The 17266-nt window shown below is 45.1% G+C and overlaps 1 protein-coding gene and 1 long non-coding RNA gene across 2 annotated transcripts in view; one reads left to right on the plus strand and one right to left on the minus strand.

Annotated features, from left to right (window-relative positions):
• Positions 1 to 246: 246 nt before the first annotated feature.
• shank3b (SH3 and multiple ankyrin repeat domains 3b) overlaps positions 247 to 17266 on the minus strand; it is a 40273-nt gene continuing 23253 nt past the window's right edge. The window contains exons 17-26 of the mRNA XM_073480447.1: positions 16091 to 16215; positions 15884 to 16016; positions 15325 to 15405; positions 14605 to 14735; positions 13823 to 13916; positions 12741 to 13349; positions 12221 to 12508; positions 10234 to 11530; positions 9498 to 9524; positions 247 to 8353 (exon numbers count right to left, since the gene is read on the minus strand). Of these exons, the coding sequence (XP_073336548.1) occupies positions 7768 to 8353; positions 9498 to 9524; positions 10234 to 11530; positions 12221 to 12508; positions 12741 to 13349; positions 13823 to 13916; positions 14605 to 14735; positions 15325 to 15405; positions 15884 to 16016; positions 16091 to 16215 (3371 nt within the window). The 3' untranslated portion in view covers positions 247 to 7767. The remainder of the gene's footprint in view (positions 8354 to 9497; positions 9525 to 10233; positions 11531 to 12220; positions 12509 to 12740; positions 13350 to 13822; positions 13917 to 14604; positions 14736 to 15324; positions 15406 to 15883; positions 16017 to 16090; positions 16216 to 17266) is intronic.
• On the plus strand, positions 15346 to 16841 carry LOC141008200 (uncharacterized). Its single transcript, XR_012180058.1, has 3 exons — positions 15346 to 15456; positions 15900 to 16035; positions 16594 to 16841. It is a non-coding gene; the product is annotated as an uncharacterized lncRNA (long non-coding RNA).

Below are 17266 nucleotides of genomic sequence, written 5' to 3' on the forward strand. Positions count from 1 at the left end.
ACTTTATATCATCAGGAGGAGATGATGGCTGAGCCTGACTTTATATCATCAGGAGGAGATGATGACTGAGCCTGACTTTATTCAAACTGTTCCTTCAGACAGTAAACATCATGTGTCCAACACTGAAGTTTGTTTTTCAGGAGCAGGTGAAGCTCGTCAGTCATTAACTTCAGTGTCCAAACGAGGTCAGAGGTCACAAACCCGTTGACTCTTATTGTGAAAGAACCACACGTGAAGGCAGAGCGGTAACTTCGTAATAAATGACAGTTTATTATAAAGATTACAATCTGTTGCGTTGCAGAGCTCATCGGTTGTCATTGTGTGCTCTTTAGTCTTTAGAAAAGGGAAGAAGAAAAAAACTAGAAGTACACACACGCCACTCACTCCAGAAGAAACTACAAACATACTGTAAAAAGAGGAAGCTAGAAAGGAGGAGGAGGAGGAGGAGGAAGAGGAAGAGGAGGAGGAGGAGGGTAACCATAAAACCATTATAACCAGGTGAATATCAGGAGGAGGAGGAAGGTTTCACACGCAGGTTAGAAAGCCAGGATTCTCAGCCAATCAGCAGGAAGCTGAGGCGTCGCCATGAAGTCGGTCGGCACTGTCAGATGAGCAGTGGCAGCCATTTTGGCTCTTTATTCCACCTTCTTTATGCGATCGGTCCGGTTCTGTCCTTTTGTTAATATGCAGGCTGAACGGCCATTTTGTCTCCATCTGACGATCGCTTTTAATTAGCAGTGGTGGAAGAAGGATTCTAACCAGTTACTTATAAAAATACTCTATTACAAGTTAAAGTCTGGCTTTTAAAAGTTACTTAAAGGTGCAATATGTAAGAACTTTACTCAAACATTCAAAAATTAAAGAAACTGTCAACAGAATGTGAAAAAATACAGTTTTGACTTCTTGACGTCTGAGTTGCTGAGATATCTACTGAAGTTAGCATGCTAACGAGCTAGCCCGTCCGGGTCCAAAGCTCCCGTAGCGATGTAAAGAACAACACTACCCTGGTGCTCCAAGTTACAACCGCTAGCTGCACAGCTAACTAAGCTAACCGGAGCTACATTGAGTGGTTACAGTCACGATCTGCTGCCTCCTATTTATTTGGAGTATGAATTCAACCGGAGGCTAATTCTTAAATATTGCACCGTTTTTAAGTAAAAGTTACAAAAGCAACAACAAACAAAAGTTACTTAAAGTATAAAAAGTAAAAGTACTCGTGGCTACTATCAGTGTTGTGCTGCTTAATATGTAAGTGTTTCTTTAATGCTGTCGTGGGTGAACATGGAGCTAATGTTAACTAGCATACGTGTAGTGAAGTAGTAGGTAAACTAGCATAACGCTAGCCGAACTAGCATGACGTAAAGTACAGTTACCTCAAAGTCTTATGTGCTCCCTTACTTTCAACCACTGCTAATTAGCAACATGTTTTTCTCTTTGGGGAAACATTTCCAAAACCAATCAGTAGTGATTTTATATGAATGTCATTTTCAGCTGTTGCGTTAGCTAGCATACATTTAGCTTCAGTTAGACCATAAAGTTTGGTTGACGATGGTGGAAAAAAAAACAATCCTGCACCATGAAGTGTCCCAGTACAGAAAATAAATAATCATACGATGCTGAAGGGTCTTTATGGGCCCACGAGACAAAACAGCTAGCAACACCGGTAGCTTCCATTTTGTTGAAAAACGTCGGTGATGAGCATTAGTAGGCTAATTACTAGCAACAAGCTTGATTAGCACGGTAGTTTTTTGTAAAATAATACTGTTTGTACTCGCTGCAGATTATTAATTTGAACGGTCTTGCATTAATGTTTAGCAAACAAAACCTACGCTTTGATTTGTTGCCCAGTTTTTACTCAACCTTTCAGCAGGAAGTGTTGCTAGCAGACCCGCTCAAGTTAGCTCAGTTATTAAAGGAATAGTTCACCCATAAATGAAAATCAACAACTGAAAAAACCCAAAACAATCAAAGTCTCCAGAAGCCGTGAGATCACAAACTGATCTGAGAAGACGTTTACAGCCTGTTTTAAGCAGATATGCTCACATTAGCTGCCAAGCTAAAAGTGTTAGCATGCACCCAGTCTGAAATGGTCTTTTCAAATCAATTTGGGTTCTGGAGTTCTGGAGACTTGGATCACAGCAGACGAGCTGAATGGAGCCAGCTGATGTTTTCCTGTAGTCTCCAGCTGCTTCAGTTGTTTAGGAGATAATAACTGAATTTTCATTTTGGTTGAACTGCTCCTTTAAGCGTTTAACTAGCATGCTAACGTGATACCGCAGCACCGCTGAGCTTCCTGCTCCTGTAGCTGCTCCACCTCACAGTTCACGTGGAACCAGACGAGTGTGTGTTTCTGTATCCGGACACTTCAGGCAGCGTTATATAAAGCAGGAACTACTTTCCTCGGTGGAGGAACGTCACTGTCCTCGCTTCACCTCACTGAGGAGATGTTTAGCAGCAGGTTTGCTGGCTGTGTTTCTGATTGGCTGAGAAATCCGACAACAAGTGAGTGACCTCACGTCTATGTTAGTGTACAGAGGGACTCCTGGTGGGGACCTGAGGTCAGAGGTTAAGAGGTCACATGACCTCTCCGTCACTGATTGGTATTGTTACACTGCAGAGAAAGCGACAGCCCACGTCTCGCTCTGAGGACTGTACAGTAGACTATAGTCCATTATAATATATACTTACATACAGTATATATCTGGTGCGTGTGATATTCACTCGGTGTTAACGGCCACACAGGTGTTTGACAGGTGGATCACTACAGTCCTGTTTGTTCACCTCTGTGTGCAGCTGGAGGCGTTTCAGTCCTCTCGGTACACACTGTGTTAGTTCACTGGCTGATCCGACATCTACGGAGCCGAGGTCACCGCGGTCCACGACGAATGAACGCCGACATCGTTTATTTATGAAGCGCTGCGATCTTCACGTCGAGCTTTAACGCTGCGAAAACATAAAACATGTCTAAAATGTGAAGGAGCTGAAATACTTCACCTCACCTGACGTGCACGTTATGACGTCAGTGCAGAAATGTTGTGCAGCTCCGTAAGTAATTTAGTTATTTAAACCCAAACTACCAAGTTTTCCTGAACCTCAGCACGAGGTGAAGCGTCGGTACGCTGACGGGCTCGTGTGAGGACGTGTTGGACTGTAGACTCGGGCCAGAATAAACTGATTAAGCGACTGCAGGTTTAATTCATTAACTCAGATGAGTGTTGTGTTGTTTTGCGTTACTCTTTAAACACACACCTGGAGTGTCGATGTTTTTCTTCACGTCTCTGTGAAACGTGACGTGTAGCAGTTTACAAAGACTGAATATCACACCTGGATAAAGACTTTATAGACTACAGTCTACCAAAATATTACTTTTTACATTTTATTGTCTACTATACTTTACATGTTACACTATAGCTACATCATCCTATCGTAATATATATTATACAGACTATAGAGTCTACTGTCATGTGCTGTACATAGACTATACATTCGACACCTCTGTGCTCTGATACTCGTTCCCGCAGGACGACACCGTGAACTTTACAACTTTGGGATTCGTGATTGTGGCCCGGCTCGTGTTCAGGTACAGAAGTCTGAGAAAAGCTGGATAAACGCAGAACGTTTGTCGTCGTGGAAACAGGCACTGTAACGTTGATTGTGCTTCAGAGGGGAATGGAAGAGGAGAGGCTGGGACGTGTCGGGTGGAGATTGGGTCGGGTCAGCACACGTTTACTGTAGGAAATTAAAACTAAGAGGGAGCTGTAGCAGCGACGGCAAACATCCCTCCAGAGTCAACGGCTCGTTATCAACTCGGCTTCCCAACTTCAGTTTAGAGAAAAGAGGTGAAATAAACTTCAGAGACGTCTCGTTCGTGTGACGTGTCCTGACAGAGAAAGGCAACGAAATAATGACGAGACGTGTTCGCTCCAGCAGCAGTTAGCATCGTCCTCATGATGGGTTTGGACCGTGTTCAGCTCGCTAGCAAACAGGATCCAACATCAGACGAGTCTCTGTTGGAAGGTGTGTTTTTACAGTTTGTCTTTGTGCTAAGCTAAGCTAACACATCCTGGACGTGTCTCTGGATACGTCTTCTCGTCTGTCTCTGTTCGACGGACAAAGGAGCGACATTTTTGAAGAATTTAGCACGTTAATGTTAATAATGCAGTCGGACCGGATACTTGAAGTGTCTGTCACACTGTGGTGAAGCTGGTCTGACAGCAGTGTGTGTGTGTGTGTGTGTGTGTGTGTGTGTGTGTGTGTGTGTGTGTGTGTGTGTGTGTGTGTGTGTGTGTGTGTGTGTGTGTGTGTGTGTGTGAAGTTGTGCATGTTGAGGCAAACTGTGATTTTTGACTTTGGGCTGAATGAATAAATCTGACTTGAGTCGACTGTAAGAGATAATATTCACTGAACGACGACGTCTGTCGGGTTTTTCTCAAGTGAAGGTTTTTTTTCTGGTGATCGAAATTATTTCTGTGAAAACGTGAAAAAAAAAATTTCACTCGTCACTGAAAAATACAAATCTGGATTTTTTCCCACCAAACATTTTGTTCAGCAGATTTTCTTTCTTCAAGGTGAAACTGAGTGAGTTTTTTGTTTTGTTTTGTTTTTTAGGAGAATTTTCTTTTTCGTGTGAAACCAAGAGAAAACAGAAAGTCCATGAAAAACATTTTTCTTTTTTCATGTGAGAAACGGAGCGGGGGAAATGTTTTTTGTTTGTTTTTCAAGAGAAATTTTTATTCATGTGTGAAACAAAGTGGAAAAAAAATAAATCCTGAAATTTGGGTTTTTTTTTCAGTTTCACACATTAAAAAAAATATAAATTTTAATTTTAAATAATTCTCCCGGGGGAAAATATTTATGCTCGGTGTCACACACACACGGGAAAAAATTTGTCTTGAGGATTTTTTTTTCACCTGTTTTCACAAATGTTTCAATAAAAGTCCTTCATGTGTGAAACTGAAACAGTTCACTCTGTTTTACACATGAAGGACTTTTGTTGTTTTATGTGTGAAAGCGAGTGGAAAAAATAAATCTCAGTCTCACGTATGATTTATTTTTTTCTCCTGGAAAGTTTTTTTCATGTTTTCACAAATGAAATAAGAAACAAAATGAAGGAACATAAAAAGATTATTCAGGCAAAACTTTTCTTTCTTCCACCAGTTCTCAAGTCAAAAACACAGGAGAGAAAACAATTCAGATCAGAGTTAAAAAAATGGATCACCAGAAAATAAAAATCTCCACTGGTCCCTCTGGGCTTCCGTAGAAATAACCTCAGGTGTTTAAAAAGTAAACTGCTGAATTTCAGGCGCGACCAATGAAAACGTCAGGACACTGGAGAACCAATTTCACGGGTCAAAGTTCAAACAAATGAAAATGTTTGAGGCTTTTAAGGCAGCAACACGTTCTCACCTGTAGTTTATCAGATTAAATTAACTGGGAGTGAATTTCAGTTCGACCGCATCTCAAATCTGGACACAGATTTTGTGACTTCGCGTGAACGTAGCATAAACTTTAATGTCCCGTTTTAAACTCTGTACAAAGTCTAAATATGGTCTGGAGGAAACTCCACATATGGCAGGGAAGAAATCCCCAATATGGCAGGGAGGAAACTCCATATATGGCCCGTTCCCGGCGGGTTATGGCAGGTACAGCCACACTTGATTGATTAACTTGTGAATAAAACGGTGGAGTTCAGTTGGAGGGGTTGAGCTAATAGATTCAGGTGTCAGTGTGTGGGAGGTGTGGGGGGGAGGAGGAAGGTATTTTCTGTACAGATGGCTTTAAACAGATAGCACCATGTACAGTAAGCCCTCAGTAAGCAGGTTAGAAACCAGAGAGGTTTACAGTTGGAGCTCTGCTGCAGCTCTCCCTGAAACACAGCACATCAGCACAAGGTCACACTCATTGACAAATCATCATGAATTCCAACACAATCACCGAAACGACCTGGAAATTCAACTCATTGTCAAATCATAAGGAACTCAAAATCATTTTCCAAACTATTATAAACTCTGTAAGTCATCACCACCACATTATTATTACTTGTTATTCATAAACTCTAAATGATCGGTATTAAGATACGAACTCAAAAGAAACACAAATTCTTCATGAGTGATATTTGGAAAACAAAAACAAAACAAAAAAAGAGAAGTCACAAGAACTTTCTGTGGAAGGACAGAAACATCCTCAGCTAATCTCCTGTTGTTACGGTAGCTCGCTAATCGTCCAGCGCTGCTCGCAAAAGTCCAGCTAAACTCGTCTGGGGAAGCAGAATGGCACGAAGGAAACGACCCGTCTCATCGCGTTTGTCATCAGTTTGTCTGATCAGCTCTTTGATCAATGTCCCTTCACCTGTTCAGACTGGTAGTGCAGCTCTGTGTCCAGTGTGCTAAATGCTAACGCAGCGCTGTAGAGCACTGTGTGGAAGCTAGCTTCAGCAGCAAAGTCAAAATATTCCTCTGAATTTAGATGAGAATATTTAAAAACTAGCATAAAAGGGAAGTTATTTGTTTAACGGCTATGTTGTGACAGTGTTTACTAATTTAAACAGGACGTTAGCAACTGTAGGTAAAAGTTTAAGGTGCAGACACGATAATAAACTCCAGATTAGCTAATCAGCTAACAAGTTGATAAAAATATTGGGAACAATTTATTAATTAATCGCTTATTTCTTGTCTTTTTATAGACAAACCTTCCAACGATTCACTGCTAACAGATTAACAAACATTATAATTATCTTGTTTTCTTAATCCTGTCTGATAGTAAATATCTTTGCTGCTGATCAGACGATCAAAGTTCAGTTCAGTTAATTTAGAGATCCAGATTTGGAGTAACTTAGTGTTAAAATGGATTTTATTTTTATGCAAGTGTTGCAGCCAGTTTGACACTTGTATAGTTGCACGTTACATTTGTTCCTGATCAAAAATTTCAACGCACATGAAGTCACATTTGCAGCTCTGAAGTCAGACGTACCTCACGATAAGACGAGGCTATATCCAAAATCTTATATCACGGTATTATCCTGCCCAAATATTACGATACAAGATATTATCGTCACTCGTTAGCTTGGACTCGGGTTGAGCCAGTTACTGTGCTCGCCATTTTCTCCTGCTTGAAAGCTGAAATATTGTTAAATTGGTAAGTGATCCGTGTTTGTTAACCTCCTGAATATCGGCGTGTTTTGCCTCCGCTGCTGCGACAGCTCTGCGCGCATTTTCTTTTCAAAGTAAAAGCCCGAAGATGCCGTTCGATATTTGATATTGTGAAAATATTGCTTATGGAGTTCACCACTCCGGCTTCCAACTTCTGAATATGGACAGTACGGTGTGAATCATAAACATTTGAAGGCTTTTGATAATATTTTTGTGATTATATGAGAATTTGGCTTCACCCTGTCCAGCAGACTCTTGATGGCTGTGGATCATTTGTTGTCTTTATTTTTGAAAGATTTGGTTGAACGTTTGTCCGGCGTGAACACGAGGCGTGAGACGACGGGTCGGACTAAATCCTGGAGTCTATAACGAGACTGAAGCTGAACACTGGACACAGACGCTGGTGCTACCGGTCCTTCCAGGCTGATCAAAGAGCTGACCAGACAAAATGTCACCGAGATCACTCAGAGAGCTGGGCTCAATGTTGGTAAAAAGGTCTAAAGATTCAGTCACTGCTAAGATATCCTAGTCAAAGAGATGGCCTAGTGTCTGACCAGAGGTCAGGGGTTATGAGGTCACAGTTCAGGATGTCTAGAGGTTAGTGGTCAGAGGTGAGGGGTCAAGTAGAACCATCCAGCAGCTGTCTGAGTGCCCTCTCGATGTTGATCCGGTGTCCCAGTCTGGTGACGCCCAGCTCCACGTAGTCATCTTTGGTGAGCGCGGGGAGATGGGAGCCTTCGATCTCGTGCTCCTGGAAGCGCTGGCGGTGTTCGGCCAGGCCCACGCTCTCCAGCCAGTCCCCCACGTCATATTTATTCCACAAGTTGAGGGGCCGCTGCCTCCATGGCCTCAGGGCCAGCAGGGGCCCGCTGAGGACCGGGGAGGGGCAGGGGGAGGCGTGGGGTGAAGGTGAGGGTGAACGGGACCTGGTTCGTGCACTGGCGCTTCGCATCACAAACCGAACCTCCTTTGGTTCTGAGGGGAGGCTGAGGCTGGACGACTTCAGGATGGTGAGACCGCGACCTGAGCTCAGGTCCGGCCTTTCAGAGCAGGAGGAGGTGATCCCTATCGACCTATCAGAGGGGGAGGGAGAGGGGGAGGGGCTCCGGCGGGTGACAGGGTAGCGGCTTCCTGGTCGGACGGTGTAGCTGGCGCCGAATCCTCGCTGGGAGATGGTGTGAAGTTCACCAAGACTGGAGAACAACCTGCAACACAACAGACAGTTTGTATGTTACATAAACGTCACTGAACGTGGTTATTAATGTTTCTGCATGGAGCTACTAACTGACGGCTCGTTAAGCCCCGCCCTCCTCGGTCACTGCCGCAGGTTTAACTTTTAATTCATAGTAATTTTATAAACATCAGGTTTCTTGATTTTAAACCGCAGTGGACAAAAGAAACGATCAATTTTTGAGGCTGTTATGTAAATACTTTCCTAACATACCAATTTCTGATCAACATCAATTTAAGACTTATTTTCGCAACTTCCTGTTCGTCCCAATCGCTCTCGGTTGACCCACCGACCACTTCTTGCTAAAATCACGGCAATTCTGAGAACGGATGTACATAAAGATAATGGTTTACTCGCTCATCCCTAATCTACACATTCATAATATTAATCTAAAAGACCGATGCTAAAGCTAACATGTCCCACGCTAAAAGTCAATAATCGATGTAGAAGACAGAAATAAAGGGGCAGCATTGCTTTTATATCACAGCGAAGCTAGTTATCCGTTTGTGCTAGATGCTTATGGATATGTTGGATATGTTGGATATGTTATTGTTTGCAGCTTTCATCAGAGCAGATGAACATAAAGGTTAACAAAAAGGTCACCACTCCCCAAACTGTCTACTTGAAATATTGCACAGGAGTGTCATGCATACAACATGCTGAAGACACAAAGCTTGACAGGCCTCGTTACCAGACGAACTTTTTTAATAATGATGGAAAAACAGTACTGATGCATAATCTGTACATTTGGTCTGTATATATTTTATTGCGATTGAGGTATTTTTGAAGATTAAATAGGCTCCGTCTCACTGTCATTAAAAATGAAAATTAAACAGAAATGATGATAATTTTTATTTATTTTTTTTACGACTCTTGTCTGTCAAAATGACGGACAACAAGAGAGTCTAACGCAACCTCTGCTTGTCGTGGTTGCAAAGCTTTGATTGGACAATTACTTTTTATCAAACGATCAATCCAAAGGTTTAAAATCAACAGACGGATGAAGAGTTATTTAAGACATTTAGTAGTTAGTCATCGGCGAAGAAGGTGCATGTTAGTTCGCTGTTAGCGAATCTCTTAGCGATAACGAGAAATGTTTACCAGAGATAAAAACCTACGATTTAGTCTCTCCACTGTCCAAACATCTGGAACAACACAAACAACAGGTTTGGTTACAACATGTACACACACACACACACACACACACACTAGAGGTCGAATGATTTGGCCAATTGATCGGCGCCGATGGGACGTTTTACAAACTATTTATCTGCTGAATTTGGCTCTGATAGTTGCCGATGGCTGCGCAGCCTCCACCGACCACACGGGGGAGTACGTCACCATTGTGATTGGAGGAAACATTGAGTCATTATCATCATTTAAAGGCAAAATATCTAAATCCTCTTAATCTAAAGTAAACACATTGACACAGTTAGATACGCAGCAGCCATACGTGTTTTTCAATGTAGACTAACAGACAGTAATTCTCCACTCCATGAAATACCTTCTATGCGTTACTCTGGCGACAGGGTTAGAAAATATGGGCGAACATTAAATCTTTGCGGTCCTGTCGTAACGTTAAAACAGCTGATTTTACCGGAGGCTGGAAAGTGTGGCATTCAAATCATATGTCGTCTCATCTGATCGTTTTCAGTTTATTCTCACCACAAGTTATCTCGTCTTGAAAGGGGGGGAGAGAGAGAGAGGGCCCTAATGTTCAACAGTGCTAATAGTTCATACCAAAGATTGTTCAATTTTGACCCGTTAGTGTTGCATAAATAAACTCGGTCGACCACTAACACACACACACACACACACACACTATCAGGTCAGTCGTAAGGCAGCTTGTTGTACCTGGCACCTCCTACTGGTGACCTCCTGCCCGGGTCGAGGGGACTCGGCTCCTCCCCCAGAGAGTGACTGTCTTTGTTGAGCAGCTGTAGCCGGTTAGCGAGATCCAGTCCAGACCCCGCCCTGCCGCTCAGCTCCAGAGCCGATGCCGAGCGGCTGGTCAGATCCACGGCCGACCCCGAACCCTGACCTCCCAGTGCTGCCGGACGGCCTCCCCCTTCGTCTGGGCTCAGGCCCCGCCGCTCGTCCCGGTCGTCCCCACCGCCCCACAGCTTGGACCTCCTCTGGAACAGGTAGCGCGGCTGTCGGCCACCGCCACCGGTGGGGGAGGAGCAGAGTGGGGAGGAGGGGGAGGAGGAGGACGCAGCAGACGGGAGGAGCTCACTGTCTGATGACTGCTTCAGGAGAGGATCCCGGAGAGAAGAGCGGCCTCGACCGATGGGTGAACGAAGGCGTGGCTTCAGAGCTATTGGGGAGGTGGCGGGGGAGGAGGGGGAAGGATGAGCAGCAGGAGGGGAGGAGGGGGAAGATGGAGCAGGAGGGGAGGCCAGGGTGATGGAGGGAGGGAGCGAGCTGGGGGAGGAGGAGCTGTCGTGGAGCCGTTCGTTACCTCCTTCCTCCTCGTCTCCTTGTCTACCTATAGAATCAGGACCACTTCCTCCTCCTCCTTCCCCACCTCGCCGTGGCAACAAGGTGAGGGAGGACGGGGGAGGAGGTGGGGGAGCAACGGCGAAGGCAGGGGGTGGAGTTACCAAGCCAATTCTGCGGAGCTCCTCCCTCGTCTCCTCATCACTGGATGACAACAACGCCGGTGGGAGTGTCACTGTGTAAGCCCCGCCCTCCTCCTCCGAGCTGCCCACTGTGAGGCTCCTGCGCCTGTCAATCAGAGCGTGAGTCTCATTGGACAGCGTCGGCAAGGGGGTGGGTTTCCAGCGCTCAGGGGAGGGGCCTGCAGGTGACGTCACTCCTCCCTCTGTCTCCGGACGCTCCACCTGTCCGTCAGGGAACAAGGGCGGGGTTATGCGTTTATGCCTCAGCTCGGGACTGGTCTGGGGAGTAGTGCGCTTGGTTCGCTGCTCGGGGCTCGTCTGAGGGGTGGTGCGTTTGGACCGCGGCTCGGGGCTGCTCTGCGGGGTGGTGAGAGGGGTGCGCTTGTGTCGGCCCTCTGGGCTGGCAGCCGGGGTGGGGATGGGCGTGGTGGAGGCAGATGCGTGTTTCATTCGGGGCTCTGGGCTCGGCGTGCGAGCAGTGAGCGCTCGTTCTCGTGCAGCGAGAGCCAGGGCGAGTGGAGAGGAGGGGTCTGAGGAGAGGAGATTAAAGGAGGAAAGTTTTAGTTTGGATGGATTCATGGTTGATTTTAGTGTTGGAGCTGCAGACGCTGCTCTACATTACCTCTCCAACAGACAGTTTACTTCTGTAGTCCACATTATCTGCTGTCCCTCTTTCTGACCAAAAATCCTCGTCTATTTAGAGGATATTTCCTTAAAACTTTTCTATGTAAAAGTGTTGATATCCATTGCAGATATAAAAAATGCAAAGATGTTGTACTACTTCTCCATCGCTTCTAATTTTTAAAATCAGCCAATTTTTAGGGTCGCTCGAATGTTCAGGACAAATTTAAACCCAATCCAGTGAAGAAATTAAATGAGGTCAGATACAAAGAATCACAAAAGGCCGAACTTAAAAAATGAATAACTTAAAAAGTATTTGGAGTCCAGCTGAAGGATTTTGCTAAGTCTCATGATTTAATAGAAGTTTCAACATTAGTTTTTTTTTCAAGAAAATCCAGGACATGAAGTTGGAGCCCGAGGTGAGTACGTGTAATCCTCTTTTCATCGCTGTGCAGAAATGTAGTTAGCTTGATGTTGATGACAACAGTCTTTTTAATCAACTCCTCGTTTAATCACTCTGATTTAGAGAAGATTAATACTTAAGTCTCTCCTCCGGTCTCATCAGGACCAGAACTATAATAAACAACTGTCAGACCTACCTAGAGGTTTCCCCGTCAGCGGGTGGAGGAAGGTGTGCGGTGTTGGTGAGGGCGACAGGACCGGGGCTGGAGGAGGAAGCTCTCCAAGGTCATCCATCGAATGGCTCTGAGTGAGGAGGGGGGGCACCTGGTTCTCAGAGCCGGATCCCTCCACAGACAGGAAGAGAGACGACCTGCGGCCCTGAACCCGAGCCCGCTCTGAAAGAACCTGCTGCTGGTACAGCTCCGCCCTGCTGGGGCTGCCGGGTATCTCCAGTTTGGTCGGATCGTGATCTTTCATTCCAAGACCTGAAAGAAAACAAGCGAGTCAGCTGACAGACGTCACGATCAGCTGTCTACAACTTTGAACTGTGTCATAGTTTAGAGCACACAGGAATGTTTTCTGCAAGCAAAAGAAAGAAACATGTAATTTTAATTTAACTAGTTTCCAACCAATGAAGGAAGTTAATTATTGGAAATGTAATCAAAACTTTTATAACTGGATAGAATCAGAAAGATAACATGTCTGAACAGTCCTAACCCTGCTCCTCAACAGGAAGTTGTTTCAACAAAGGTGACTTCCTCCTCTGCGGCTTGGAAGGCGCAGCCTGTTGTCCCACGTTAGCATAAGGGTTTTCTATTGGTCGTCCCCGGCGGCGTGACAGCGGTGAGTGACCAAGGGCGGGGCTGGTGCTGTGGAGAGAGAGCGTGGAGGTGTGTGTGGCGGTGTGAAGCGTGTGTGTTGCAGTGTGCGTGGCGGTGTGCAGCGTGTGCGTGGCAGCGGCGTGTGCGTCAGGCTGCAGCGGCGGCGGCGTGTCCTGCAGGATGATCATGGACCTCGCCTTCCTCTGTCGCTCGGCGTGGGCGTGGCTCCTCGATGGCGAATCACAGAGCTCCTGGAGCCTCGGCTCCGCCCCTGGCTTAAAGCTGGACCGGGTCAGCCCCTCCCCTCTAGCCGGGGGAGGAGGGGGAAGAAAGGAAGGTGGAGGGCCGGAGTCAAGGAGGAAGAGCGAGGAGGTGGAGGAGGCAGACGGAGGAGGAGGTGGAGCTTGCTGAGGAGGAGGAGGGATGAAGCTGTCCGTCAGCGAGGAGCTCCGTGGAAACCGACTTTCATTGATCAGAGCCGAGATCCTGTCGTCCTCAGGTGTACCTGCCGGGGTAACCATGGTGACGTTAAGATAAAGGTACTCAACAAACACGTACACATAACAGACACAGAACTGATTAGTGACTTTGGGATAAATACAGAACATGTGTAACAACGTGTTTCTCATTATAAAAGGTGAAAGTCGTGTTTGTCGCACAATTTGGTTGAAAACTACATTTTAATTCAAACTTATTGATGTAAAACTAATTCAGTTAAACTCAATTTTATTATCTAATCAAAGACAGGTGGAGTTGTTCTGGGCTCCAGACGCCATCCTGTCCAAACCCGGACCGATGACTGATAACAGACATGTGGACAGAGCGTTTCTATTTAAATAGTTCTAGCCTTTACAGCACTCGTGGCCCGGGAAACTCAGTTGAAACTCACAATTGCATCCGTAAACCATCTCACGAGATGCAACCCGACAAACCACCAGAATATCAGTAATACCAGTTTCATGTGTGCGTGTGTCTCACCAAAGCTCTTGGTTCTGGACATTCCTCGGGGTAAAGCCATGGTGCTCTTCTCTGGAGCTGTGGGCGGCACCAGACCCTGACGCTCAAACAAGGACTGCACACAAACACACAGATATATAATGAGGCTGCAATTCATGAGAACACATGGTAGAAACTTGCAGTAAAACTTGGAAAATGATCATAATTTTGTGTAGCAGTATCTGCCATTAAACTACAAAAGCTGTCAATATTAATTATAATTTTTTTCTGTATTGATTTTGGGCCAGTAGGGTTCTTCTGGGGAAATAAGGACTTATTTGAATTTAGGCAAACATGTTTTTTTACCAGAAGTACTCCACAGAATGATCAGAAGAGCCTTACGGTGCTCCACAAAAAAAGACAGGGACCTAAGATGGATCCTTGTGGTACCCCACAAAAAAAAGCCTTTTTTTATTTTGTGGATCATCTCAAGGTTCTGTTTCAGGTCCTTCTGTGTTTGTGGAGCATCTGTTGAGTTTTGAGAAAATCGGTGAAAGAAAATGCAAACAAACGCCGATTCTCCAGCCAGAAAAACTCCATCGCAGCAGAAGAGCATGCAACACGATAATCAAAGTCAAACCTCAAACTGTGAAAAACAATTTTTGTAAAAGTTAAAAACCTCAAACGAGCCTAAAAACTTGTTTTTGTGAAATTGATTTCCATCAATCTTAAAATGTGATTAATTCCTGATGGAGACGCAGCTGCTGTCTTGTAATGAGTCTCTCGATGCGTTCAGATGTTTGTTTGTTAAACACTCGTCTCACATTAATCTCAGCCTGTGTGATGCGTCGGCTGGTCGGTCTCTGTTTCACCGTCGCTGCTCTGAAGTCGTCTGTTGGGCGGGCCCTCAGGACCACTTCCTGTTGACCCACGGCCAACATCTCATCCAGTTTCTCTGCAGGGAGGAGACATCATACGAACACGATAAACAAACAAACATAATGAGACACAGCCTCGTGATGTCACAACAAGACCGACGACGACAACATGACACATCATGACATCAGTCAGCAGGGCCGCAGCAGGACTGCAGAGACACTGAGGTGTGTTTAACTTCACACCGACTCAATCTGATGGAAAACATCTTTGATTGTTTAATATTAATATTTTTTATCTAAATTTAAATGAGTATTTTTACTCGAGTAAAGTATCCGAGTACTTCCTCCACCACTGGTGATGACCTGTGTTCAGTGATGTCAGCTACGGCCCGGCTGTTACGTCACTTTAACAGCATGACATCATTGCAACATCAGTACAACATCATGCCAAGAGACTGACATCATCATCACTGCAGTGTGACATCACAACAAAGAAAACACACAAACAACAACAACAAACATCATGTGACTCACCGATGCGTCTCCTCCTGGCTGCAGACAGAGCAAAGGTCAACAACACACACTCCTACAGTTTGACTTAACTCTGCACGCTGTGTGTGTGTGTGTGTGTGTGTGTGTGTGTGTGTGTGTGTGTGTTTGCTTTACCTATCTCCTCCAGGTCAGCGGTCATGGACTTGGACCGGAGAGTCAATGAGGTGCTGGGTGCTCGTTTTGGAGGGGGTGGAGCTACAAGACAACAACCAATCAGATGACAGTTGGAGAGTGAACAGAGACACGGTACAGACCAACACAATAACACAGACTGCAGTGAAATCAGTTTGTTTGTTTGTTTTTATAATTTTATGGCGAAGCAGTCTCAGGAAGTTCAGCTTCATTTCTACTGCAGAATAATTAATAAAGAAAGTAGTTCAACGTGCAGTTTGTCATTTCTGCCACTAGGGGTCTCAATCAAAACAAAATAAGTAGCGTGGGATCATGGGATTTGTCTGACGCAACTCACAGGTGAGATAATGTTTAAAAGTTTTCTTCACGTTATGTTTAGTCTCGTTCTCTGACTCTCTCCTGGAAGTTTTAGCGACAGGCGACCAAATGAAACGCACCGTTACTTTGAGTAAACTTGCATTAATTTAAGCAAATAATGAAATAAAACAAGAATCATCTGTGAACAAAACATGAAGACAGAATTAATGAAAGTAAAGGAAACCTTTCTTCCTGATCAGGTTGGATTCTGATTTTCTGGAAACAGAAACGACCTTCATCAGCAGCCGACTTCCTCCCTGACGGATCAGAGAGACGACCTGCCGGTGCCCCACCTTCACCACGTCGGCGCCGTTCACCTGGACCGCAGACAGACAGGTGAGGACACTAGAGGTTGATCTAATGATGTCATACGTCAGAGGACAGCTGTTACCTCTATGAGGAAGTCTCCGGTCCGTAGCCCCGCCCTCCAGGCCACGCCCCCCTGGTCGACCGACTCCAGGTACTGCAGGGCGGGGAACGCCGGGGTGGGTGCGAACTCCTCGATGGGGGTCTCAGCTTTAGACAGAGAAAAAAAAAAAAATAAATCAAAGATGGTCGCTCCAACAACATGTAACTTTCCTCTCGGGGCAGAATATTTATTATTTGCGAACTCATTGTGAGGTGACAGTGTTTTGAGCGGTCGTCAGACTGTCAGACTGGTTTAATCATCAGAACAAAAGAGCGTCTCCAGGTTGGGAGAGGTCGCTGCAGTTTAAATGAAATGTGTTTAATCTTCTGTTGTTTGTCACAGCTGCAGGTCACCTGGTCAAAATGAAAACACTTCAGACAGCGCAGAGCAGAGCAGACACATTAGCTCTTCATTGTTATCTCCAAACCATTTTCACGTCTGACTCTGAGAATAAATTAAAATCTTCTGTTCTGTAATTCATGCAGAATGTCACGTGGAGTAATCAGTCTGTCCAGGAGGCTGCGATGCTGCGACCAACGTGAGTTCAACCAGTCTCTGTTAATTCTCCAGGCACTGCAATGTTTCCACAGTCATAGATGAGAGCAGGCAGAACAGAGTGAAGAAGCTGCTAACATCACGCCTAAAAGTCATCCCAGAGGTGTCAAACACCTCATCACAGGTTAGTTAATGATGTTACAGACTGAATGACGTGTGTGCCGGTTGAGCCTGTAGCTCAAAGTGAATCAGAAAAGACTCTTTGTGAAGATGTAACTACAGTTTATACTGTGAAAAAATAAGGCCCGACCATAAAACACCAGATTTTTGAATGGAGTTTGGTTTGGTCCAAAATGTTACATTATAAGCCAGTTATACAGACGACCTCTGCTGCACCACCGGACTACAGAGCAGCTTCTTTCCTCAGGCTGTGAGCGCGCAGACAAGAAAACAGTTTTCATTTTCAGAACCTGACCCGGTGACGGCCATTATGAATTCGACTGTTCCTTTCAGTACCTTTAATAGAGAGCTGAAGTCACGTGGACATCATGGGATCTTATTTCAGAATAACTTTGTCTGGTAGTGAACGAAGAGAGACAGAATTTATTGATCCTGTTCTGTCCATAAACCCTCAGGTTTGTTAGATTACCTGGGGAACTCTGA

Source organism: Pagrus major, chromosome 14 (genome assembly GCF_040436345.1).
Source record: "Pagrus major chromosome 14, Pma_NU_1.0".
Lineage (NCBI taxonomy): Eukaryota > Metazoa > Chordata > Actinopteri > Spariformes > Sparidae > Pagrus > Pagrus major.